Below are 27,947 nucleotides of genomic sequence, written 5' to 3' on the forward strand. Positions count from 1 at the left end.
GTACTACATGATTGTATAAGTCACTCACCTCCCAATTTCTTTAGGTTTCTTATTTGTGGATAACACCACTATTTCCCCTTTCTTCAAAGAGTTGCTGACATCATTCCATGAGCTCCTACAAGTAAAGTGCACAGAGCAGCAGCTGTCAATGTGTGTGGTCTGTGGATGTCAGTGATGCTATGAGGTTAGACAAAGGGAATACGAAGAAAGGAAGAGAAAGAGGAGATCTGGGAAGGAGGAGTTTCCATTCATCACTTCTTTCATGACAATGCAGTAAGGGTCAAAAAGGGACCAGAGCAACAAAGGCAGAGGAACAGGTTTAAGCAGTTCCATTTGCTCTGCTGTCAAAAACCTAGGAAGTAGGGGTAGGGGCAGGTCACCTTGGAATAATTCCAGCCTCAATGGAAAACACTGGGAATGGATAAGATCTCTGTACATTAATTCTTATAGAAAGTCAATGTCTTTGACTACTTTGTCCTCTTAATGCCTCACTTAAATAATTTATGTAGTGCTAATACAACCTAGATGTACCCATTTAATCTGGTATCTACTTCTCAGCCTCTTTCTGCTTCGATTAAGCCTGCATTTAAAAAAAGTGGAAGAATTATTTCAATTCAGAGTTGTGGCATACATATAAAATATGTATCGAGTATTTGGCTAGAGACTGGTAATTAACAAGCAATTAATAATATGAGACTGGCTTAGCAGTTAGAGACAGCCAGTGGTGGAGTGCAGTTTTATTTATTTGTCACTGCCGCTATGAAATCACTGGAGTACCTTGCAAGACTGATTTCTCTTCCTGGGGGAGAGGGCAGCATCCAGGGATTGTTTTGTAGCTGTTTATCATTGCATGTTCACTGTTCTCTGTCCAAATAACCAGACAGACCAGTTTTAGAAAACAAAACAAAACAAACAAACAAAAAACCAAAACAAAACCAAATAAGCAACAACAACAATAACAACAAACTAAAGGACAAAATTAAGGAACTAAGATATGGTAAGGAGACCCCAACCCTATCTCATGAAACCAGCCAGGGAAAGTCAATTGAGGACAAGTTAAGCTTGACCTCCTGAGACACCATACCTGATGTAAGAACACTTGTGTATTTATAACCTGTCTTGTTCAGAGAAGGATTTAAGAAGGCTAATAAAGATGAGGGGAAAAAATAAATAAGAACTGTTGGGAAAGAAAGAAAAAGACGCCAAGAATATGGGGCTATGATGAATCCAGAAAAGAGCCACATGAAAAAAATTTATTCTAAACACCGTGGAAAGCAAGAATAAAAGACAAACAAATAAAAACAACTCCCCAGACTTTGGAGAAAGCCAAGGAAATTTGCTTTAGCCTGGGTTGTTAGTCTGAAGGCAGTTGGCGATGTGGATTGACAAGGCCTGGCCTCCACTCTGTGAACTTCACCCATTATCTAATTTTCATAATAAGGTCTGTGCCTCATGTAATTGCTTCACTGTCGTCAACAGATAGAGCGCAAAGATAAGCACTTTCATGTTTTAAGAGAAAGAGACATTCAGGTAGGTAATCTATGAAAAACAAACACACATAAAAAGCCCCAAACAGTAGAATGAAGCACGTTAGGAATGACCCTACTACTGGCTGTCAAGTAGGTTTCTGGGATCCTCTCTTTACATCTTATCACCAAGATGAGACAAAGGGCTGCTTCAAAGAGGAGAAAGTCCTTCCAGACTCTCATAACCCCAAGATCTGAGACCTGGGTTCCCAGGAGTAAGGGTTCCTCTGGACACTGACTTAAGGCTGCTCCTCAGATTCATCCAGAAAAGGGGATTTCAATATCTGACCACAGTGGAGACATGGTTGAATCCTATAGAAGGGTTGGGTAAGTACACTGATTCCGGGAACCTGGAAAAACCGGTGTCTTAGATGAGCCTGAAGTTTGGGAAACGCTGAGGCAACAGGGAAAGTTCTCGGTGGAGTATGCTTGCTTCTGCAATCACAGGCAGCGGTGGAGGCAAGGTTCCGCCCCTTCGGCCACCAGCCCAGGTCAGCCGCGCCCAACCCGGGGCACCGGGCGGGCAGCAGAGGCCCGGCGAGGGTCCCTGCTGGACGGTGGCGGGTCGCACCGCGCGCCCCAGGACGCGCCCTCCCTCGGTCCCCACCGGGCGGACGCGCTCCAGGTGGCCGGCCTGGGCGGCAGCGCGGCGGCAGGCTGACTCAGCCGCGCAGCAATGCTGCGGAACCGGGACGGCCTGCCCCGCCGCCCCCGCCGCTGAGCTCGGGCCGCCCCCGCCGGCCGCGGATCCCCGCCCCCGAGGCCCGGGAGGGAGGAAGCACCCGGGCGCGGCGCCGAGCACCTGGGCGGCCCGGGCGGGCGCGGCTTCCGGGGCTGCGCGCTCGCCGAGCCCAGCCGCGTTCCCGCCTCCAGGTGCGGCGCGGGGTCCGCCCGTCGGTGACAGCGCCCCGCGGGGAGCAGCCGGCGCTGCGCTGCCCGGGGCTCGGCGGCCGCGCGCGAGGCGGGCGAGTCCCCGGGGTGGGCTGGAGGCGGGCACAGTCCCGGGTGGGTGCGCGGAGGACGCGCTTCGGGGCTCGCACAGCGCTCGGGCTCTGGGTTGTGCGGCTTGGATTGCGCTTGCTTCCCGCGAGTGGGCGTCGGAAGAGAAAGCCAGAGCCGGTAAGTGATCTATCTGTCTATCTGGAGGCTGCGCTTGCTTCTGGGATTTGACCCGCCCTGGTGACAATCCAGTCGGTGAGACTCGGCCTCATCCTGCCCCCCCCCCCACAAACCCCCGCCCCCGACCAAATGCAGCCTGGGCGAGTTCCAGGCACCAAGTTATTTTCTCGGTAGAGGTAATGACTTGGGGCTCCGTGCTCCCCCGCACCCTGCTGGTTACACACTTAAGGCGGCAGCCCTGTTAATTAACTTTAATTACAATCATTCGGCCTCCACCTGCCTGAACCCAGCACTGTACCCGGGGACCTCTCCAGAGTGCGTTTATCAGGCAACTCTTTTTTCCTCCTTTGGTGTGGGAAGCAGTTCTCGTGGGAGAATTGGTGGTGTCCATCTATTAATTGAAGTAAGTTTTATTTTTACTTCATTCGGGCTCTCTCTCTCTCTCTCTCTCTCTCTCTCTCTCTCTCTCTCTCTCTCTCTCTCTGTCTGTCTGTCTGTCTTTAAACAGTCTTGGATTTCTTTGTGGCGGTCTGGGGTTACTTTAGTTTGGAAGAAGGTTTGTGGGATTATCTCGTGAACCTTTGATGATAATTAGAGCAAAAAATACGAAAGGAGTGATAAACCACGCTGTGTGGAAAACTGTCTCAGGCTCTCTTGTAAGTTGGTAGAGCGATACCAAGTTTGTCCTTGACATATAGGACGCTTAGTGGCATATACTTTTTTTTTAAGTATTGAAATAAGCTATTTTTAAAAGTATATTTAATCGGATGTCATTGTTATTACCAATAATAGCTTTGCACTTAAAATCCCAGTATTGATTCTCCTCACTTAAGGGCTCTGCACCAGAAGCGTATGGAGAATTTCCTGTGTGCAAGTGGAAGGTAACTATGTGTGCAATAAGTTTTTACAGAAAAGGAATATCTATACGATTTTTTTAAATGACTTTTATGCACGTACAAGAGAAATGTGGAGGGCAAAGGCACTTGGTATTTCACCATTTAACAATGTTTAAAAGAGAGAGAGAGAAAAAAAATGTGGGTCGTGCAAGTAGGCTACATCCTAAAATGGAAATATCCCCTGGCTCCCATCCAGGAAGTGATTGAACCCACATTTAAGGTGGGTCTTCGCACCAGGAGGGCAGTATATTGACCTGATGTGTCAGAGCCAAATATTTTCTTTTTAAATAAAATGTACCTAGAGGGTAAGTCAAATGGCTTGTTAAAATGGATTTATGTGGATCTGCTGTCCTGTATTTTTTTTTTTTAACCTTCCTCTCCTTAGCCTGTCAGATGAGTTTTATGGGTTGTCTGTGAAAGGAGAGGCTGATGGTCCACTCCAGAACAAATTCTTGTTTTCCTGGCATCTCAAGTTCCCCGCTATGAGGCTCACGGGCACTTAGTGAATGCTTTAGTTGCCATGGTTAAGTAGAACTCAGGTTATAATGAATTGCACTTTTGAAAACCTGCTTCTGGGTCTGGGTTATAGACTTGGTGAGGTCCAGGAAGAAGACATCTTTTGTTTTGTTACTTTCTAACACACTTCCTTGCGACTAACTAACTCTGTGGTGAAAGTGACATAAAATTCAAAGCACAATAGCTTCTGTTGCTACAGCTCCCACTGCTTCCCTTCAGGTTTATTTATTATCCATTCAGTTATTGGGCTTTGCCTTTCCACTTGGTAGACAGTGAGGTGTTTTGGATTCTTGGTAAAACACTAGTCAAGTGGATTACTTCTTATTGGTGCTGGAAATACGTCTCAACTTTAACCAAACAGGGTGAATATGAAAGAAGTATGGGATGCCATCTTAAATCATTTCTAGCTTAGAGTTTATTATTTCAGATCTCAAAAAACATACTTGCCAGGGCCTGGCTAGGTAGGTGGCTTAGCCAGTAAAGATGATTTCCACCAAGCCCGTAGTCATGAGTTTGATCCCCAATACCCAGGACCTCAAGGTGGAAGGAGAGAATTGACTCCAGCAAGTTGTCCCCTGTCTGCAATACAAATGCCGTGTCATCTCTACATATGTGCATACTTATACACACACACACACACACACACACACACACACACACACACACACACACGGTAAATACTTATAGGCCAGATGTCAACCAAATCAAATATGTATTAGTAGTGAATTCATTGGGCTTGTTTATTTTTGTTCCCTTGAGTGAAACAGCTAATGGATTTCTCATCTAATTGTTCTGTCTGTGTAGACATTTTCTTGAAGTTTTAACCCAGCATAGCAGACTTTTCTATCTATCCATGCTCAAGTACATATAGAGATACAGTGATATGGGCAAGGGAGTCATTTTGTTGAGAGAGATTTGTGAGAGGTGCAGAGAATTCTTTTCTGACGTGTGTGTGTAGTAGTAGTAGTAGTAGTAGTAGAGAAAATAATCTCAGGTGGGTTGCTTGAAGGTTTACATTTCCTAAAGGTTCTCAAAAAATAGAATGTAAGACAAAAACAAACACCAAAAGACCACCACTGACTATGCTGTGTATGAGCATGAGGAGAGCAAGTCACAGAGACTGGTCATTTCCTGGTTGTCAGATGATTTGGGTTACAGGGTGGAGATGGTCAGAGGCCTGTGCAGAGCTCTTCACACATTCTCAAGAAGTTGGGACTCTTCACTCACTCTTGCAGATCTTTGGGTGATGGATGCCACCTGCCATTTTGACATCACTCCCTGTTGAACTCTAGATTCACTGCTCCTGCTCTGCCTTCTTGGCCCTGGCCTGATGTTTATCTTCTCTCCATACACCCCCTCCATGGCCTTTGGTCCACATCCAGGTGCTAGTTTCTCCACCTTTCCTCTTGAAACCCTACCCAGTAGCCCTTACGTTGCATTTGGAAAGCCAAGACTTACAGCAGCCTTTAACTATACTCCTCAAAGTGATGGGAGATTTTATAGGGTGCTCCACCCTTTCCATCCTTTCTCAAGGACGGTGCCAGATCTCTGTGACTTAAATAAAGCATTATATTGCAAACCCTATAAAAGTCAAGGTCATACAATTTGATCCCCCCCCCCCCCATTGCTTCCTAGTAAGGTCTGTTTTGCATATGCCACATTCCTCTGAGGACATTGTTGTGTCCCCCTAGTCCTTCTTTGCTTGAACTGAGCGGTTTGTCTCAGGGCTGACTCTTTGTACCCGTGCCATTTCCTTTGCTTATTGTCATGTCTGAGCCTGGTCTTTTTTTAAACTACTGGAGGGAAGACATTGTATCTTCACTTTGTAGCCCTTGACACTGTTCACCAGTGAGATAAGGAGTACTGTTATCTTGAACTGAAAATACTTCCCACTATTCTCTTGGAGGGAGCAATGTCCCTTAAATATTTATCCAGGGAATAAATGTAAACAAGGGGGCATGTCAGTTCAGAGACAGTTGAGGTCCTTGTCTTTTGGTAAGAACAAGAAACTTGTAAGAATCACAGAATCAAGAGGAAGCTCTTGAATTCAGTTGGAAAAGAGGTCAGGGTGCTATTTATAAATGCAGAGAGGAAACATTCACAGTAGGCTATTTTGAAACATCTGGTTGTTGGTCTAAAAAAAAAAAAACGAGGCTCTTAAATTCAGAGAGATGGTGAATAGATATTTGTACTACAACACTGTGAGATGAATGCACACAAAAAGTATGTTTATGGCATAACTCTACATGTAAAGGACTCTGTACTGAGCTGTCATATTGCTTCTGGTTTTGTCTGGATTAACTGAACATTAAAGTTGTGTTTTAAACCTTCCTGCCTCTCAGTTGAAGATTTTGAAGGCATCAGGATTAGCTACAGATGTGCTACAGACTGGCCAGGGCCGGGAAAGGGCCTGTCTTCAATGGAAGAAGATCTAGGTATTGGAGAACACGGGTGGGCATCTACTACACAGATGCTGGTTTGAGCCTGCCATTTCTCATTGAACCTGTGGGAGATAAACTCTTTCTTTGGTTGCTCCCAAACCATGGCTTTCCTTGGAAGATTGTGCGTTAGAATTTAGAAGACATTTCAAACCCCAACTAATTAACTTAAATGTAGATGGGAACTTGCAGAGATACAGTGACCAAGGAGGTTATTAGGAACTTAAGTATTAAGATAATATCTAAAACACACAAACCTAGGCATTGGGCATGGCACAGTACAGTAACCCCTCATACTAATCAAAGGAACTGACTCTTCCAGGCTTAGACAGAGATACTGAATTTTAGATTGCAGAGTTGTGTTTCTCTGAATACACAGTAAGTAAAATAAAAATATCTCAGAATAATCTTTTCCCTTGATCCAAAAGCCAAATGATTTTGCTGAGAATCTGGCTATTTTAAGATCAAGTTTCACTTATTTTGCATGTAGCAGCTAATGACTAAATATTTGCAGTTTGCCAGAAACCATTCAAAGAGCCACGTGCACAGTGAACATTCAAACATTTCCCCTTACAACAGCCTTGAGTTGTATGCATTGTTATCTTTCCTGCTTATCAGAAGACAATAGTGACACTTTGTTGAAGTCCATAAAAGTTGCCTGCAGCAGAGCAGCTGGGATCTTAGGTACTTATATTGTGGTCCTAGTCCTAAGCCTACAGTCTTCCAATCTCAAAACACCATGCCTGTATCTCACTAGGTTAAACAAAGCTTTGCAGGTTTATTAGAAAAATGCATTTACAGTCCTTTATAAAGAAAATGATATTACTATGTAAGCCAAAGAGTAGCACTCAAACCGGGTGCATTCATAGCATATGATATAATTAAGTGCAGTATTGATTAGAATAGATGAATTAATAATAGCCAGCACTCATCATATGCTTGCAGTTCAAGTTAGGTCATTGTGTGTGTGTATACATTCATATATATGTGTATGAATGTATGTATGTATGTACATATAGAGTTTTCTTCTTTAAGAGAAGAGCTATATTATCCTCGTCTTAGAAGTAGGGACTCTTGAGTTTCAGAGAAGTTAAGTAATTTTGTGAAGATACTCAGTAAAACTGCAGAGAAACCTAGGTCAGGGCAATGGCTCAGTGGGTAAAATCACTAGTCTTGCAAGAGTGATGACGAGTGAGATCAGTCCTAGGAACCCACATAAAATGCTGAGTGCAGTGATGCCTGGTGATCCCAGGATATCTGCTGCTGCATATGCTAAATAGAAGGGGAAATACTGAGAACTCACCCCCACACCACCCTAAAACTCATGCAAGCCTGGGGGATATACATGCATACATACGTACATACATACATACATGTACTCACACTAGCGCGTGGACATACACACACACACACACACACACACACACACACACACATGCACAGGGGCCCCAGAGGTGAGGGAAGTGAACGGAGGAGGGATGGAGGAGGGGAGGAGGGGGAGAGACGTTAAATAGTGCAAATAAAAAGTGGAGAAGCCTGGATTGGAATTCAGGCATTATGGTGTCTGGTGTGGGTGGAATTAATGAGGGATTAAGGGCAGATGGAAGGGGACAATCTCGCAGACTGATAGTACTGCACTTTCAAGATTGAACTGTCAAAGGAGGGGAAAACATGTACACGGAGTTCATTCTGTTTCCCCCTCTCCTCTGTGCTTTATCCAATCACCATCTTTATGGTTGAATAGTGTTAAGCCTGTTTACATTCTTGTAGAACACATTCCCAGAACTTTCTTTTCTTGCAGAAACTGAATCATGCCCATTAAAGAGCTCCCCATCTCTCTACTCCTCCTTGATGTACGCAAGTTCACCATTGACTCCTATGAATTTGACAGCTTAAGATAACTCTTACAAGAGTGTTCATGGGGTCCTTTCCTTTCTGTCACTGGCTTATTTTAGTTGGCAGCAAGTTGTAAAGATTCAACATAGTGATATTTCCTTTCTCTGTGTGTGTGCATCTGTATGTGTTTTGCATCCATGCGTGTGTTCATGGTCGTGTGTGTGTGTGTGTGTGTGTGTGTGTGTGTGTGTGCAGGTGTGTGGGTGCACGTGTATGTGGCAATCTGAGGGTAACCACAGAGACTAAGTCATTTTCTGTTTTACTTATTCATACGGGGTCTTTCCCTTGAACCCAGAAAACTCAACCTTCTGCTACTTTAGCTAGCCAGTCCAACCTCCAGATCCCCTCCCTACCTCGTCTACCGAGTGCTGAGATTATGGGAACACCCACCTGGCATTTGCATGGGTTCTGGAGATCCGAACTCAGGTCCATACACTTGTACACCATTGGTTTTACTGACAGCCATCTCTCCGGCTTTCAGTTCTTTAAAAAAGGACTCCTTCTCCCACTGCTGGTATATACATTTTGATTATTCCATTCATCTGCCTATATACATTGGGTCGCTCCTTCTGTTCTCAATGGAAGCTGAGTCTTCTCTTGTCAATCCTTTCCCCTGCAGTCCAGATGCATTTTTATTTCCACCACTGCTTGCTAATTTAGTCAGTGGATAAGATTTTGTTATTAAGACTTTGGCTTAATATTGTGCTGGAGGTGGGGGAGGGATTTTTATCACAGATAGACAAAAGCTATCTTTCTGCAATGGTAGGTGCAAAATAAATATTACTGAGTTGTAAGTTACCATTGCTATATGACGTGACGTCAAAGATGTTTTCCATCAACTTGTTATTGGCTGTTAAACCTCAGGCAGTTGATGTGGAAATGAACTGAGGCTTTTATATTTGAGGACCTGTATGGACACCCATACCCACGATCAACCTAAGAGTTATGTAAGACTTGAGCTTGCAAAGTGTGGTAGATAGTTTAAACAGCACCCTTCAGTATAGTGGTCTTCAACCTGTGGGCCATGACTCCTTTTGGGTTGCATATCAGATATTTATATTATGATTCATAACAGTATCAGAATTACAGTTATGAAGTGGTAATGAGATGATTTTATGGTTAGGGGTCACCACGACATGAGCAAGTATATTAAAGAGTCTCAGCACTGGTGACGTTGAGAACCCCTGCTCTGTTAAATCTTGAGAGTTCATGCACAGGACCCCAAATGAGAAGAATATGACACTATGACCTTTCTACCGCATGATTGATTGGACAGAGGGCTGCAAGGTTAGCAGGAGGTCCTGAACAGATGAGTCATGGCAATGGGCTGTTGTTAACAATGTAAGTCCTAGGAATAAAGGAAAGAGAATGAATGTGTCTGGAGAAATGAGGATGGACTAGTGGTTTAAATTAAGAACACAGGACTGAGAAGATTATACCTGTAGGTGACCACATTTAAGAAAGATGACCAGATTGGGGGACTTGCCTTTCTATAAGGAGGTTAATTTTGCTACATAATAGGGTAGATAAAGAAATGGCAGTGTAGAGGGGTGGCAAATGACCAACTTTTAACTTGTGTCTAAATATCTAAGGTGTAAGGCCATGACTGTGGGGGAGTTAGTTTAGACCTTCAACTTTCTAGTGTGCTGTACACTATGGAATTGAGTAAAATGAAAAAAATTTTTTTTTCTCAGCATTACTTTCTCTTCTCCTTGATTGTATGGAATAAGATTGTTGAATGTATTGCCTTTATGGATACGTGAAGTTAGTGTCTCAGTATTAAGCAATATCTGTATGCAGATAACATGGTTCCCATTTCTTGTGACTATATTCTTCACCAAAGCAGAGGTGAATGTCTTTACACTCTGTGGCATAAACTAGTTGGTGCAGCATCCTTAATCTCCCAGGGAATAAGTTATGTGTCCTCTGAAGGTTTGCTGACAAGTTGAAGGCAGAAGCATTTTTCTCTATGACCATCCATAGTTCTCACAACATATGGGGCCATGATTTGTTGTAGGGAGTGAAAACTGGTACCATGGTAGGATATATTACATCACCGCTCTTGTCTGTACTACTCTGTCATTGAGATGAGTAGAAACAGTTTCTAGGATCCTTGGGCTCTAACCCCAAGAGACAGTACCAATCTACTGGGAACTACTGTTCTTGAAGACAATAATCATCTATTGTTATTAGACTCTGTAAGACATGTATTGTAGGGCATTGAAAGTTACATTAGTCACTTAGCAACCCCCCTCCCTTATGGCTATGTTTGAAAGTTCCCCTTAATCATGTGGCCATATGATTATCAAGGTTATTATTTTGTTACAGTTGCAGCTTCTAACTCACCTAGAGTTAAGATGATGTGTATGGGCACTTTTTCCACCAGCCTTGTCCCACAGCCGTGTTAGCCCCAAAATAACACACAGAGATGCTCTATTAGATATAAATCTGTTGGCCTGTTACTAGCATTTCCTATTGACTAGCTCTGTCTTTAAACATTAACCCATTTCTATCAATCTAAGTGTTTCCATGTGGTCTTATCTTACCAGAGAGAGGGTCAGACCTCTTCATCTCAAGTATCTACATCTTGACTCTCCTCCACCACATCTCCCATAATCCTCCTTGTCTCCTAGTCCCACCTATCTTGCTTTCCTATTGGCCAACAGGGCTTTACTAATTAGCCAATAAGAGAAACATATTTATAGAATAACATCTCCCATCAATGATGTGTTTACTTAATGGATTAAACATATAATGAAATTAAATTCTACATATTTTGTTTTCCTATAGGAAATTAGAATCAAGAAAGGTGATTCCAGAACTTGCCTGACAGCACTAAGTACCCTTACATTTAATGAAGTGGCTGAAGGACAATCCCAAAATTGTCACTTGTTGTCTTTTCTGGTTCAAAGGCATGTACCACACTCTACTGGGAAAGTGTTTAGACAGGTGAAGAGGCGTTCAGTGGCCTGGTTTTTCTAACATGAGGAAGGAGGAGAAGTTGTAGGTGCCTAGCAGATGATTTGGAATGACTCCCACTGGTTTTCTGACTTATTCGACTCCCATGCTGAAGAATTATAAGTGGTTGGCTGGATTGGAGGAATTTGTATCTGCTCTCTCTCTCTCTCTCTGCTCCTTACTAGCTCGCTGACTTAGAAACACTGAATTTTAAAACAATGAACACTTCCTGGCTGCCACCCCGAATAGATAGGTAAGAGTAAAGAGTGGAGAGTAGCAAGGCATGCTTACCAGCGTGGCAGGTGGAGGAAGCCCTTCCTGAAAAAGGTATGATAGATGAGGCCGTGCAACTTATGGAGTGAGCCATTAGCTATGGGGATGTGGAGTACACAGTGGTGTAGTTGGTTTTTACTCTATGGCCTTTGGGGGCCCACCACCCAGCTTCCAAACACCTGGAGGCTGACTCTTGCCCATAAATTCTCTGCCTTAGCTTGGCTTGTTTCTAGATAGGTTTTCTTAACCTAAATTATCCTGTGTACCTTTTGTCTCTGGGCTTTCGTCTTCCTCTGTTCTAGATACTTTTCTTTACTTCCTACTCCTTGGCTTGCTGTGTAGCTGTGTGTCTGGCCCCTCCATTAATTGACCCCCACCACCCTCCCCACATTTCTCCTTCTGTTTATTCTCTTTACCTGCCAGCCCCGCCTTCCTTAGTTAGACCATCAGGTATTTTAGATGGTAAAGTAACACAGCTTCGCAGTTAAACAAATGCGACATAGAAGGGCTAGAAGGGTACGGCACATCTTTGCACTATTAAACAAATGTCCCACAGCATAATCAAATGTAAGACATCTTCAGCTGACACACTGGACATTGGAAGAGATGGGAGCGAGAGAGAAAAGGTCTACTTTAGGAACAGGCTGAGGCCAGTTGGTAGTTGTCAGTTTAGCCGGAAAGCCAGGGAAAGTGAATTTGGGAAATTGTGGGGAGTGTTTATGATGTGGCTTATGTTATAAAATTAACCACAGTGCTTCAGATATGGAGAATCTGTTATGTAGACAGTGAAGGATACTGGTTCAGGGACCTGTTGTAGCGGTCTAAGGTAAACAAGATGGTAGATTGAGTGATAGCAGCAGGGGATCGAGGAGATGTAGCTGGATTCAGGGTAGAGCTTGGTAAGGTGATAAAACTGTTTATTAAGTGACACACAGGTCAGGCTTATGTCCTATGAGTCTAAGTGGTGTTCTGCTTCTGTATGCTTCCTCACTGAAGAATATCAGGGCACTGTGGTCATGTATGTGCTCACTCGTATTTGTAATGCTCATCATTTGTACTGCCCCTCAACACATACTAGAGGTGTTAGGAATAAAGCACGTGGGGGACCTTGTCGGATTCCATGGCAGGTGAGGTTGACCTAGGTTCGGCACAAACATGCCAGGCAGATAGGGCTCAGTGAAGTGTTTTATTAGAAAGGGAAGAGATGGAGGAAGGAAAGAGAAAAGTGTGGTAAAGAGACACAGAGACAGAGAGGACAGAAGAGAAGAGGGAGACAGGAAAAACCCTATCTCCCCCAGGGGACCTGCTTGAAAGAGAGTCTAAGTGGGCAGAAGTCTTTCTTTTAAAGGGGTCCTTTGCACCTGGGCTGACCAGGGTACTGCCTGAGTACATTCTGCCAGGTGACAGGGGCAGCCCAGTATAATGCCTGAATCTTTACAATAGGATGTTTGTAAACAAATACTTCGGGCATTTATTGGGAAGCTTTAGAAGGTGATCAACATCTTGACAGAATGTTTTATGGCAAAATAATAATGAGAAATAATTATTTCTCATTATTTCTCATTAATAATTAATGGTGGGAAAACCTGACTTAGCATTCATTGTGTCTTAGTTGGTGTTGTAAATGATTCAAATGTATTAATGCATTCACTTCTCACAGAAGCCCTATGGAGGAGGTGTAGGAACTACTTATACCCATTTTCCTGTTGGGGAAACTAAAGTATATAGAGACCCATGTACACAAGGTTTGTAGGTGGGGACCTATTATTTGTTCCATATCACTTTTGTTTAGACTTTTTGCTTTTTATACTGAAGTAGCCCACGGAATGCACAGAAGATGGCTAAGACTATAGTCTGAATGTGTTCCTCCTCTCAAATTCATATGTGAAGTCAGAAGCCCTAGAGTAACAATCTTTACTGGTGGGATCTTTGGGAGGCAATTGACTCAAAACTATGGAGCATTCATGGATGAGATTACTGAGTTTATAAAATGGAAATAGTGAGCTTTTTATCTCTCTTGCTCTTCTGCCAAATGTGAGAGCATGTCTGGGAGGAACATACCCTCCCTAGACACTAGACCTCCAGGTGCCTTCCTCTAGGATTTATTGTGTTTCAGGACTGTGAGCAATGCTTATCTGTTGCTTATAAGTTATCCAGTCTAAGGTATTTTGTTGCAACAGCCTAACTATTGTGAAGCAACTCTGTAAGTCTCTTTGAGATCTAACAGAAACATGGCTTTTTTCCTTCTTTTCTCCACAGAACAACAAGTAAATGTTTCCTTTTCCGTGTTTCTTCAGTTACCCTTTAGGGCAGCGATTCTTAACCTAAGATTGAGACCCCCTTATTGTGGATAAATAAGAATCTGGGAAAACAAATAGGCCGATAGATGTTTATTTGGGGAGAAATCACTCACAACAGAAACAGATGACTGCCAGCAAGTTCGTCCCAAGGATGCCTCCAGATGCTCTCCGTCTCCAACTGGGAAGCAAGAGAGTATGCTGGGGTCTCTGACCCCAGACCTAGTTCCCCCAGGTCATGCCTGCACCTGTCCCCACCCCCAATGGGTGTGGTCAGTGCAAAGTGTGCTGGTGGGGTAGATATCTCACTACAATTCCCCTTTTAGTCTAAAAAAAAAAGATTTAGGGTTGATATAAAACTATATACAAGACAGTAAATATCAAATATGCTCTAAGAAAAGGAAAATTAAGAACATACAAGCTTAAGACCTATACCCCCTTGGTTGTCCAAAGACCCCTTAAAAGGGGTTGTCCAAAACTAACATAAAACACAGATGTTTACATTAGGATTCATCATAGTAGCAAAATTACAGTTATGGAGTGGTAAGGAAATAATTTTATGGTTTGAGGTCACCATAACATGAGGAGCAGTATTGAAAGGTCTCAGCATTTGGGAGGTTGAGAATCACTGCTTTAGGGTATTAAGAAATTAAGATAACCTCCAAACGGAGAGTGAAATGTTCCATTCTCCATTCTCCACATACATCTATATCTAGCACCCCAGAACTTTATCAACGGTGTAGAACACATTTAAAGGGTGGAGAGAAGTCGCTAGGAGCGGTAGAGACAGTTTCAAAAAAAAGTTCTGTGTGTGTGTGTGTGTGTGTATGCACATAGGTAAACGCGCACGCACACACACACACACACACACACACACACGCTTGTGTTGTGTTTTAGTACCTAGTTTTTACCTTTGTCATATGCATATATTCTTCTGGGTGGCTTAATCAATGACAAGCAGGCCAAAGTCTACACTCAAAACTCTCCCTGCTGTAACTGGACATATTGAGTAGTGCTGAAGTGCCTTGTTCCTTTTTGGGAAGTGTGATAAGATCTGTATCTGTGGATCCTAAATCCTCTCTACACTTTAACTCCTTTCTCTAAGAATAGAAAGGAACCAACGTGGGAGCGTATATGTAGTAAATATACATCTTGTAATGGGGCTGATATGTAATATGGGTGGCCACTACTAGGCAGTGTTTTAGTGGAATGGCTTCTGCCACTTAATCTACGCCAATGCTAGAGTGTATCTGAGTGTTCGCATTTTTTACCGAAAATGAAACAGAATCACCCCATTGACCCGTAGTTGAGTTCTTGCTTCTAGGAAGTGAAGGAGACAAAACATAAACATAGTTTGACCCCAGTTTTGTGTGCAGTGTATTTCGTGTAGTGTTAAGAAGGTTTTCCACTCAAGGGGAAAAAATGATAAGGTACAACTTGAGTGGGCTTCTCTGGAGCAGTCTTGGGGACGATAGAGGATTTGGAACTCTAACTGCCTGTTTCAGCACACATCCCAGTCATGTCTGGAGGCTGTTAAGAGACATTTCTGGTTCCTGCTATTCATAATGGTTGCTGCCTAGCAGATTCCCACACCAGTCCCTGGAGAGCCATTGAGTCAGGCCATGCTTTTTCCGATAACCAGATGGGAAGTCAAATTACAGAGGACTAGTGCTATCTCATATTTAGGAGTACTACTGCATCTTAGAATCTCATTGCTTTCTTTGGAGCTAAAGTCTCTTGGGAAAAGACAAACATGTGAACACCATTGGTTGCTTGGCCTTTAAAGTCAGACTGTTTAAAAAGTCAGCCGATTGATTAGAAGATAGATCTAGTATTAAAGTTCAAAGAGCTGCAAGGTCTATGGGTGGAGAGCCTCTTCCATGTCCTCAGAATTGCCCGTGTAGCCATACATAGCATCTTGAATGGTAGCAGAGAGATGGTTTTGAGCAGAACACGGATGTGTCTGTTTTTGGCTCACACACCCAGGAAATAAAGTATATACTGTGAAAGGAAAGGCTTTGTTTATGAGACCATAGAGGCTCAGACACAGCAAACAAATCTAGCCATATGAGACTTCTGACCACTTACATCCCTGATGGTGCAGCTCCTTAACTCACATTCTCAGCACTAGTTATAGATACATATGGAGAAAAGGGCATGCCGCTCTATTTTAGGGAATCCGGCTGTTACCTACAATACCTGCCTCCTCAGAACTATACATGGTACATAAACAAGCAGATGTAACATCTGCTAAAGGAACAAAGATAAGTGAGCTTCCTTCCTCAGAGGAAAAAAGTTAACAATGAGCTGAAGGGAGTGAGGAATGGTATTAGACTGTTTGAGACAGTTTTAATATAATAGTAGCGTTCTTAACAGGATTGTCTTCCAGGAAATATGATACTTGGTGTATGCTGTTTCCATTAGTAGAATCTTCTGCAATTATTATTGTTAGTAGTAGTAGTAGTATTTATTAAACATAGACTAGTATGTGGTATGGCAGTATAAGAAACTTCAACTAGACAATTTTGAGACTACAATTTTTGATAATTCACTGATACAAGGAATGAGGGATTTATTCAGACACAGTTGCAGTTTTTCAGGCAGAGGGTATTATCAGATCCTGGGCCATAGTACAGACAGTGAGAATCGGAGAATATGTGAGTAAGACCAGTCGATGTGACGAAATAGCACAAACTGTGTGGCTTAAACAACAGAAACGCATTTTCAGTCTAGAGGCTGAGTCAAGTTGCTGACTTTTAGATTGTGGCTTTTCCAGGCCCTCTTCTTGCCATGGCCTCATTGGGTGGGGTTGTTATGACCTAGGCAGAGAAATAACAAGCTCTGTGGTTTTTCTTACAAGGATCTGTTCCCATTGTATCAGAATAGCATCGTTTAAGTAATTAGTTCCCAGAAATCACTGTCTTCAAATATAATCCCATTGAAGGCTAGCTAGGGCTTTAGCCTAGGAGTTTTTGGGTGGAGGCCACACTTGGGCTGCAACACAGAATGAAATCAGTAATTTGCCTGTTCCTTGTTTGTACTTGGTGAGACAACTGTGGGTTCAGGTCCTCAGATCTGGGTCTCAGATTTGGGGAACTGGGTGGATGATGGCTACCACTTATGGGAAAATCTGAAATTTTCTTTGTATATGTTTAGTTACAATTCTATCTATCTATCTATCTATCTATCTATCTATCTATCTATCTATTTTTATGAGAGGGCTGGTAACCATGACTGTGGCATGTGGAAATTTATTTTATCCAAAAGGACAGCGCTTCTGCCTTTAAAAATTATTAAGCAGTTCATTGTGTTTACAATGTATTACACGTTGGATTCTAAACTCACTTATTTTATATATTGTAGCAGTTAGTTCCAGACAGTAAGCATCTTAAAATATGCACAACCAGCTACAAAGTAAAGGGTGCATTTGGTAGTATGGGCTACTCCCTCCCCCACACTCTCCCTGATACATGCATTTCCTGCTTTCCTCTCTGGCATCTTGACTTCTCTGCTTCTGTTCGAAGACCGGATGTAGGTGGGTGTTCTCCTCTGAAGCTCTGCATTTGACAGTGTTTGGAGATCTTTTTAAACATCCAAGGCAAGTGGTTGTACAGTTTGTTCCCTTTGGAAGGCTGTGGATTCCAGACACACTGCAGAAAGGAAATTGCTTAGGGGATTTTATCTCCTTTGTTTTATGTTATAACTTTTATTCAGTTACTTACTTTTCCATGAAGCATGACACATAGGTATCTGCACATACCCAATACACCCTTATATATAGTACTGAAATAAGTTTGCTTTTTAAGAGGCCTATGATGCTAGGGCTGGTGGCACACACCTCTGGAGATGAGCTAATCTTGGGAGAGTTCATAGATTTGGCTATAGAATCAGTTTGGGACCAGCTTAGTCAGCATAGTGAGGTCATTTCAAGCTTTATTAAAAAGTAGAAAGGGCTACTAGGGGTGTAGCTCCATGATAGAGTGCTCACACAGTATAAATAGGGTCCTAGGCTCCATATTTACTACTGGAAAAAAAAAGAAATAAAGAAAAAGAAAATATAAGTAAGGAAAAAACAAAAACACAGAAAACAAACAAAACTTGTTTTTGGAGAAAAATGTACCTGCCACTAGATTCTGCTGGGAACACATGGAAGTAAAATGTGACCTTTAACTTGTACATTTCACCCTCGTATTACTGTGTTTCCTGATAACTAGTGTACTTAGAAATTACCTAATTATTATTCAGCTGCTGCTATCTTGCACGTTGATATTGACTGTTAACACACGAGGCCACAGGCTCCTTTGAAATGTAAGGAACAGCAGGGCCTGGCTGCTTCTGCAGGGTCAGGAACAGTAGTAGGAGAGACCCATACTGAGCAACTGTTAAGAAAAATTACCAGCCACTGAGAGTTCAAGACTGTTGATGCCTTGGGGGGGGGGGGGGGGGCTGCAGTTTAATATACCCACCTGTGAACATTTAATATTAATTCCAAGTCTTGTGTCTGACTGGCTGCTTGGAGGCACGCCTTGGGAAGTTACCTAGTAGCACCTGGAATTTTATTCAGGGAGTTAACATCTTTAGGTATAATTGTATTGCCAGGTATGTAGACTATTAACCAGGTCTTTATCTTGCCCAGCTGTGGGAATCTACTTTGAATCCTTTTTCAAGGTTTTATTTTTGGTGAACACTATGAAATTATTCCACAAATGCTTTGAGAACCTGCCTGTCTTATCATTTTAGTTGTTTATATCATTTCATCAGGTAATGATACATTGTTTCTTTTATATCATTTCATCAGGTAATAGTATAAGTAAACTTGTTGTGCCATGCATGTTCTTGTATTTGTGAGACTCGTTCCTCTTCTCTTTGTTAAAAGTTTTGGCATTACCAAAGCATTTCTGTCCTACAACTTTGTGTAGGGATTCACTTCCAATGCCACCAAAGAGTCCCATCTCAGCAGGTAGCAATTGTTGCCTCTCTTGTTTGTGAAACAGGTGTTACTAATTAGAGTATTTAGGCTAAGAATGAAACTTAGGGGTAAAGTGCTGGCTTAGCATGTCTGAAGGTTTTGGTTTGATACCTAGCACCGCTGAAAGAAACTATGTATATACGCTTTAGATGTATGTTTCCCAGTAATAAAAATATTGTAATATTTTTCAGGCTTGAGCATACAAACAGAAAATAACCTTCTAAAACAACAACAACAAACCATTTTGAAAACATTCTAAAGAGTGATAGAAGAAAAAAAAAATCAACCAAACAAACATAAGAAGTAGATCCTTGTGTGTGTCTCATCGGGCTGCTTTTTAATAATCAGGTAGTAATGAAGCCACCATTATGTCCTCAGCCAGTGAAGTAAATGTGGACATCAGAGATTTCCTAATGAGCATCAATTTGGAGCAGTACCTGTTACATTTCCGGGAATTTGGCTTTTATACTGTGAAGGACTGCGCGTCGATAAATGATAGTGTGCTACACCAAATTGGAATCTCACCTACGGGACACCGTAGGAGGATACTTAAACAGTTACAAATGATCTTTTCAAAAATGCAAGACATCCCAATATATGCAAATGTTCACAAAGCAAAGAATGGCAACACCTCAGAAAAGCGTCAGGATCCTCCGTCTTCCGGCAACAGCACCTGCGTAGAATTTTCTGATTGCATTAGTGTTCACAGACCTGGCCTGACACCGGTGGAGACTGTTACAATGAGTACGTTTGGTGTGGGAAATTGCCACTCTCCTATATCACATGATAAGCTACGTCTTCCTCGGGGAGAAGAGCTACCCCAGAATGTGGACTCCTCGCAAGACTCTTTACTTGGTAGTGTAAATGTTACAACAGATTCTTTGAGTACCCAGAAGGCAGGGGATTGTACACCTGGAGAAGAACAAACAGAAAAAGTCAGCTTGATATCAGAGAATTCCAGAGTGGCTCTTAGCACAAACTGTGACTCTCTTCCCCCTGTGGACTATCCAAGATCGGAAACACATTCTGGAAGTGGCACCAATGGCTCATTAGAAAGCTCCCCAGCATCCCTGTTCTTCCAGTTTCAAGGAGAGATGGTTGTGAATGATCTGTATGTTCCCTCATCGCCGGCCCACACACCCATGAGAAGCCGGAGCAAGTTGGTTTCTAGGCCTTCTCGATCATTTCTGCTGAGACATCGACCTGTACCAGAGATCCCGGGGTCAACAAAAGCAATTTCTGGGAGGTAAGAATTGTTAAGAAACCGTATGTATTCGATTTGGGGGGCTTTATTTGTCATTCAACAACAGTATTTTTCAGGGTTCCTTTCTAAGGCTAACCTCTGTGTATTTGACCTCTGTATATTTGAACCAGCCATAATGCTTTTTTTCCAGACATTTTACCCCCATATTATTTGTATTCCTTTTCAGTCCTAGAGTCTGTTTCAAGTTCTTACATAGCTACTGGGGACTGCAGACTTTCCGTTTCACTGGGGCAGCATTCCTTCCCCTTAACACCCACTCCCCCAATATTCATTCCTCTATCTTCTCATCTGGTATTGTCTTCCATTACCATAGGTCACATGTTTGAATTGTTGACTCCTCCTAATTCATTATTTACTCTTTGGCAGGGAGTACACTTTTAATGGCAGTTTCTCATTGTCTGGCACAGTGTTTGGCGCCAATTAATGATTCAGCACAAATCTGTTGAGCTTGGAAGTACAAGTACGTGTGCTAGGATATAGAAAGCAAAATGGGGTTGCAGTCTAGAGCAGAAGACAAGTGTAACCAAGATGGCGGAAGTAAGGTTTGAAGCCATGTTCATGGACCATAGATCTCTGGAAGTACAATGAGAGGGTCCCTACTAAATAAATACAAGTGAATTGCAGGTATTCTGAGGTAGTTAGGCGATGTCAGAGAAGCTGCCTTATAGTAGAAAGAACCTTCTTCTAACTGATCAATGGTGGAAGTTAGGGTTTTCTCCAGGAACGGGTTGGGTATCCCTGGCCCATCGTTTCATTGATAGCTAACACATGTCTGTTCTGGGCATTCAGATATGATTCAGGCTTCATGCACACACTCCAGGCTTTCTGCCGAGGGTCCTTTGCAGATGAATCTGTGGGTGCCACTTTTTCTTTTGTTCTGTTGGCGCTCTTAGTAATTGAATTGTACTTATAAGAGAAGAGTTAACAACACATTATTATAAAGTATAGTAGCATTCTATGACTTGGTCGAATGTAAGTATTTCTAATATATTAGGACATAAAGCCTTTGAGGGCAAAGACCCTAATTGATTTGTCTTCATCATGATAGGTCTGATACCAATAGCAAAGTCTGATGTTTCTGGGAATCAGCAGTAAAAATATCATTTATAAAATATGCAGGCCCTAGCTTGCTCTATAATTTTCAGTCTGTTGTGCCTTCTTCACAGAGGGCCTAGAAATAGGGAGGTGTGTGTGTGTGGGGGGGTCACCCTGCCTTACTCATGAGGTAGAAATCTGAAGTTAATTTTCTCAGGATCTCAGGGTCAGGGAACTAAGACTTCATTCCAGAGAGGTGTCAACGCCATCAGACAGGAAGAAGCCTGGTGTTTATCAGAAATCAGTGGTGATGTCACAAGAAAGTGCCTAGCTTCCTCTAAAATGTCTAGAACCCAACTTCATTTTTCCTTCACATTTGCCAATCAGGAACAATGCACAAAATCCATTAAACCATAGGGGAGGGAAGGGGAACCGAACATATTTCTTTAAATAGCCTAAGACACACATTCTTCCTCCACCAGGGCTATCCTGCATGGGATCCCAGGATGCTCCCAGAATTCTGAAGGCAAACAGCAAGAGGCTATTTACTCTCTGCTCTAGGCTTCAAAGGGATAGTACCAACTCAAAGTAGTGACAGTAAAGGAGGAAGCTAGCCTGCCAGCCCCTGCCCTCCCCCACCACACTAGACCTCCCCTCCAGAGAAAAGGGACAGGTGTGAATTCAGAAAAAGTCAGGGCAAGAAGAGGAACATTCCCTCGAACTAGAATGTTATCTGCTTCTGATACTGAGAGATGACAGAGGGAGGAGACAAGGGAATATTGTTATTTGGTACCAAAAAAAAAAAAAAAAAAAAAAAAAAAAAAAAAAAATGAGTGCAGTGTCTTTTGCAGATGTTGTTATTTGACCAAAGGGAAGCTCCCATTCTGTAACCAACATGAAGGGGTCATATTGGTGCACCGGGAAACTGTGCTATTTGCAATGCAGATGACCACTAGGGAAAACAGACAGTGGCCTTCAGGAAGTATTTGCTTTCTTTGCTCGCTCCTTTTATGGTCTAAGTGCCACCCGAGAGCTCCGATAACAGGCGTGCACCACCACACCTGGTTTATTCAGTGCTGATAGTCTTTTAACACAGGGCTTCCTGCATGCTAGGGAAACATGCCCAAGTGGGCGATGTCCTCAGCTTTCCCATTCCTCACGCATGCGTATATTTCTCTCTACTCCACAGTAGAAAAAACGATCTCAATGAGCAAGTCTAAAAACCACACTGAGAGCAAATGGTACACAGACAGGAAATAGTGTGTAATTTATAATTTATCTCAATGTTATTTTACTTCTAAATGTCCTCGGTTTTAATGTCAACAGGCTTTCACGTGATAACAGAAGTTGTTTCCATCCAAAGGAGTCAAAACTATACCACCCTGGCATTTGAACTATTTTAAATAAAGGCACTGGATGCAGGTGTTTAAAAAGCAGCAGGTGGGAGGGCATTGCTCTAACCTTGGCATTTTTTCTTAAGAGCAGAAGATGAGATTTCCCCAGTGAGAGGAATAGCATCCTTATCATCAAGGACAGAAGTGAACGGCGAGACCCAGAGTAATCTGTACAGACTTCATAATAAAAAGAAGCCTTGCAGCTTTTGTTTGCACTTTCTACAGAATTAGTTTCCTTTTATAACTTGCTCCATTCAGTATGTAAACATTCTCCTCTTACTCTGGCACCCATCTGATTGTAGACCTGTTAGGACTCTCAGAGGACCCAGCAGCATCACAGGTCCTGTGCAGCTCATGTTCTCTAAAGCTTACAAAAAGGTAGCACATGCCACCTGCCTTAAGCCTCGTGTTTCTCATCTCACAGTCACCTGCCAGGGTTAACGAGGGATTCAGCTTTGCTGTACGCACTCACAGTCGACCTCGCTCACACAGAGAATGCTTCTGACATAGGAAGACTTGTAGGATTTACCTTCCACTTACCTGTTCAAACTTGGCAAGTATTTTAAAGCTAGAAGGTTACTCAGTGCTGATTGATCTATAATCTGGAGTAAAATTCTTACATATGAGGTCAACTTTTTTTTTTTCTTTTAAATCAGGATTAAGAAGTTGGGTTCATTACACCAGTAAACTGTGAATAGTCTTTTTGTTTCCTTTCTTTTTTTTTTTTTCTTTTCTTTTCTTTCTTTGAGACAGGGTTTCTCTGTGGCTTTGGAGTCTTGGAGGCTGTGTCCTGGAACTAGCTCTTGTAGACCAGATTGGTCTCGAACTCACAGAGATTTGCCTGCCTCTGCCTCCCGAGTGCTGGGATTAAAGGCATGTGCCACCACCATCAGGCGGCTGTGATGGCCTTAAGGGTACAGTAGAGACATGCATACCAAGGTGGTGAGCAACAGCTCTCTAATTAGACTTAAGACCCACTCTTCAAGAGCGAAATCATTCCTTGTACTGGAAACTTAGCGAACGACCCAGGGACAGCAAGGTCATGGGTCTTGAATGAGGACTTACTAAACCTCCAGCATAATCCCTTGAAATACTACTACATTTTCCCTTACACCCAAACATGTGTCGTCTTCAATCCCAGTCAAAGAAAATTCTCAACACAACAGAGACAACTACAGAAAACTACAACCAATCAAAATGTAGAGTTGTGGAGCCAATCTCCCTGGATACAGCTACAAAGCTCATACATTACTTGTGTTTTGTTTAGTTGGTGCTGAGGACTGAGCCTAGGGGCCCCTGCAGGCTATGCAAATGCTCTATAGCAGAACCATTCTTTTCTTTATAACTTTTTTATTTTGAGCAGATACTTACCAAGCTTGGCTTTGATCTCAGTCTATAGCCCAGGAGTCCTTAAATTTAGGATCCCCTGCCTCTGCCTCCTGAGCGGCTGATCTAACAAGCAGGTGTGGTTGGTAAGCAAATCTTAATGGAGAGGATTATTGTTAAGGTAAGGGGGAGACAAAAGGGGGATTCCAGGAATGCGTGCAGACTTTCCCAGAATAGGTTATCCCCGTTTTTGCCCTATATGAGGATTTTCAGATGTGTTGTGCTTTCATGTACAGGGTGTGGGCAGGCAGCTGATGATGGAAACGTCAGTGCCCTAAAGGAAGGTCATTTTTGGTAGGTCCTGTTGGTCCTAGGGGAGTGGAGGAAGTCTTGCTGCAGTATAATTAACTATGTGCTTATTTCAGTCTCCGGCCCCATGGGATTTGTGCCCCCTAAACCCCTACGCTGCCCATGCATGTCTAGATCTAGGCTACTTCATTTTCCTACGTAGAGATTTTCCTGTTAGGGAATTGAAAAGTGAAGGAGATCTGTCTCCCGCAACTACTCCAGCTGACCCCAGGCTGTTGACCTTGGTGTGGAAGGGAGGGGCATTTCTGACTGATCTTGGGGTAGCTGAGGCACTGCTGGTGACCCTGTAGTTAGGGCGGGCTATAAACATTGCAGTAGTGTCTTTCTAGCATGGAGGTGTCCGAGTCTGGAAAACACAAAGTTTAGAAGGTTAAAATGTAGGGATCAAATGCAGGTTTTCGATTTGTTGAAGAACGGCTACCAAGGGGTCCTACGAATACTATAGGGAATGGGATAGAATGGGTAAAATCACTTTTATTGCAGTCTAAGTAGTGTTTGTACGCAGGCAATATTAAGAGGAACCTACAGAGCCTTGGAATAAGTCCATATTTCATGGTGAGGGAAAACTTCATATTTTATGGAACAGCAGAAAACTGCTAAGGAGATCTACAATTCAGCCTTTTTTCTTTTAAAACAATGTATTCTTTTAAAATTGTTTTAGTTTGTTTCATATGTAGAGACCAGAGGGCAGCTTGTCCATATGTCTTTGCTTCCATCATGTAGGAATCAAACTCGGGTCCTCAGGCCTGGTAGCAAGCACCTTTATCTGCTGAGCCGTCTACCTGGCCTTCTTGTTAACCCCATCAAAACTGAAATAAAACAAAACAAAGCCTGGCAAATATTTCAAGATCTGCAAGTTTCTGATCCGAACACATAATTCAGATTTAAATGATAGATTCATCTTTAGAGGGTAAGAATGTGATTCCGTATGTTTAGGACTTTTTTTTTTTAATTAAAAGGTCATTAATTTAAACTTTCTTACAAACAAAAAGGTATTTCGCTTAAAAAAGTATATATTAAATCAAAAAGGCTCCTACAATTGCATAGTAAGTAGACTTGGGCACTGCATCCTTTCTGTAATGGCCACTTGTGCTTAGTCTGAGGGCATTTGTGAGATGCTCACTGGTAGAGACTGACCTGTGAATTATGGCTTCTGCATTACTGATCTATGCTGTAGGTAACCTACCCTTAGTTTTCTGAACATAGATTTGCCCGTGTTAGGTAGATATTATGTAACCTCGGGGTACTTTTAACTGCTGCCTGAGGAGTGTGGTCGTTTCCCTTTTGGCTTCAAGTCTATAATGATCGCTCGTTACCACCGTAGTAACTGCAGCTTTAAAAACATTCTTTGAGATGAAGATCCGTTCGGGGTACATGGTTGATTATTTCTGGGGTTTGAATTTGCCCAAATAGTATGTTTATCAGTGCTTTTCTTAGCAATTTTACTGATTAAAAATTTTTGTGGGAAAGGGGCTGGAGTGATGGTTGGTTCCACAGGTGAGATCATTTGCTGTGTAAGCACGATGACCTGAGTTTGAATTCCAAGTACCCAAATATAAGCTAGGCATGGCGACATAGACCGGAACTCCAGCTGAGATTCCTGGATCCCAAGGGCTTGCTGGTCAGTTGTTTCTTCTTTGCCCTCCACATGTGTATTATGGGTAAGAAGACCTGTACATTTATGTGCATGCTATACACACTCACACACACACGCACACGCGTGCACGCACACACACACTTACACACACCCATGCACACAGACGTGCACACACATGCACGTGCGCACACAATCACACGTGCACGCACACATATACCACCATGTGAAAATGAACTCTATGGGTGTACTGAATAGTTGCTCAATTAACTTAGTCTTTTCCCTTTTTCTTTTTTTTTTTTTAATCCAAGATTTTCATAATAAACAAATTTAGTCATAATTGGGAAAATGTCAAGCATCCCCAAACCAAGTTACCACAAAACACAGTGCGGATAGAGCAGTAACATCTTTTGATAGTAGACCCAAACTTCAGTAGGTTGACAAATCACCATGTCAGCTTGCTTGGTTCTTCCTACATGTGGAGGTCACCTGTGCTCTGGAGTTAGTGTTCATTGTTCTCTGCGTGGTTTTCAGCTTGAACCACAGATGCAGCAGCTTGGCCTTAGACCTCTTCTGTTTAGGGAAAGGGCCTGTCTCCCTGTGTAATACCGTCTGGCCTGTGCCGGGTTTCCTTAGTGCTGGACAATTTAGGCTGCCACTGTTGTTGACTTCTGTAGATGTTTGAATGCCATGTTCTTCTGTATCTTGGTGTCTCAGTACTAAAATGAACACCTTACCGTGTTGGTAGGTACTTTATGCAATAACTTATGTATAATATTATGTGAAAATGTTATTCATTCACCTAGAGCATCGTTGAAATGTTTTCACTATTATAAATGTAGGGAGTTCCTTTTAATGATTTTCCAGAGCAAGTGCACATCTTAGATTTACCAAAGGCAAACCGTTCTCCCTCTAATAAACATAGTGACAATTGGCTCTTTTTTTTTTTTTTTTTCTGAGCTCTTGCATAACCATACACAATGGTGAATGGACTCATGAAGTAAGTATCTTTTCACTCCAGGAAATAATCGAGGGTGGAGTTGTTCAGTCAGCAGAAGGCCTGGCTTCTGGAACCAAGAGGCCTTATCTCTGAGGGCTGGGATAACAGAGTACCACAGCTGACTCTACACGTGCATATTTGTGCCTTTTCCATACATTGTATAACACTATACAGGGAAGAGGGGACCCTGCTAAGATTGGGCTTACTCCCTGCTTTGGGCCAAAGTGTAATATATTGCCTCTTTGTTTTATGTAGTTTATCATTTTTTCTCTTGATATGAGCTGGGGGAGCCAGGCAGAGTCAGGCTTGCGGCTGGGCTGGGAGCTCCGATAACAGTGAGTCAGCCCTAGATGAGTGTGAATGGGAATAAAGGGGCGGAGGGGGATTCATTACCTACACAAGTCCCTAAGCGCCATCTCTTAGAACAAGGAAAGCAGCGCAAGGCTTTTGTTGTGGGATCTTAGTTCTTAGCTTCTAGGTGATACAAATTTCGCTGAGAGAGAAAGGGTGAAGACAAAGTTGATCTAGCAAAGCAAGCAAGCGCTCCACAAGGAGATAGAGGCTTTCTTAAAGAGGGGCCATGAGTCCAGTAGCTTCTGGGTTGTGGATTTTAAATAATTGGTTAACATTTGTGAAGTGTATGATGCATTTGTGACATAAGGTGACCATTTTTACTCCCAAGTTATGGTAGACACGATTTTCCTTATAGGGTGCTCATACTATCGTCTTCCAGAAAAGCTCACATGGGTGGTGAGGATGTTATAGTAAAGGCAGGCTCTGAGGGGCGCAGACCCAGACCCAACACTAGCACATATGCCCAGGGAAATGGCCTTCTATTTTATGTCTGATGTATTGGGAAGAACCTGCTGTCAGCCTCAAGGACAGTTAACTACAATGGCGTATTCCTGGCCACAAGCAGAGGAGACAGCAGCTCGGATAAGAGCTGCAGCTTTTTGAGTGACTATCATCTGCCACTCCTTTATGAGACTGTCAAAGGTCCAAGGTTGACTCATGAGCTTCGGATAAGACATTCTCATGCTTCAAGGAAAAGTCACTTTGTTATTTTTTTTTTAATGT

At 42.6% G+C, this 27,947-nt stretch overlaps 2 protein-coding genes across 3 annotated transcripts in view; both read left to right on the forward strand.

Annotated features, from left to right (window-relative positions):
- The first annotated feature begins 1,951 nt into the window (after positions 1-1,951).
- LOC127213585 (translation initiation factor IF-2-like) lies at positions 1,952-19,147 on the forward strand. The gene is made up of 2 exons (XM_051174027.1): positions 1,952-2,645; positions 19,080-19,147. Exons 1-2 carry the CDS (start codon positions 1,952-1,954, stop codon positions 19,145-19,147), a joined length of 762 nt encoding a protein of 253 aa, XP_051029984.1.
- A 20-nt stretch (positions 19,148-19,167) lies between these two features.
- Positions 19,168-27,947, forward strand: part of Arap2 (ArfGAP with RhoGAP domain, ankyrin repeat and PH domain 2) — a 149,957-nt gene continuing 141,177 nt past the window's right edge. The window contains exon 1 of one of the 2 annotated variants that reach the window (XM_051174029.1): positions 19,168-20,134. In XM_051174029.1, coding sequence (XP_051029986.1) covers positions 19,257-20,134 — 878 coding nt within the window. In that variant the 5' untranslated portion in view covers positions 19,168-19,256. The remainder of the gene's footprint in view (positions 20,135-27,947) is intronic. The other variant, XM_051174028.1, reaches the window with a different exon arrangement.

The sequence above is a fragment of the Phodopus roborovskii genome, unplaced genomic scaffold, assembly GCF_943737965.1.
Source record: "Phodopus roborovskii unplaced genomic scaffold, PHOROB, whole genome shotgun sequence".
Taxonomy (NCBI): Eukaryota; Metazoa; Chordata; class Mammalia; order Rodentia; family Cricetidae; genus Phodopus; species Phodopus roborovskii.

Excerpts from the sequence above, each read along its gene's own strand:
- LOC127213585 (XM_051174027.1), top strand. The coding sequence starts at position 1,952 with ATGCTTGCTTCTGCAATCACAGGCAGCGGTGGAGGCAAGGTTCCGCCC. Across the intron at positions 2,646-19,079 it reads GGAAGAGAAAGCCAGAGCCG|GCTTGAGCATACAAACAGAA; the intron begins GTAAGTGATCTA and ends AATATTTTTCAG.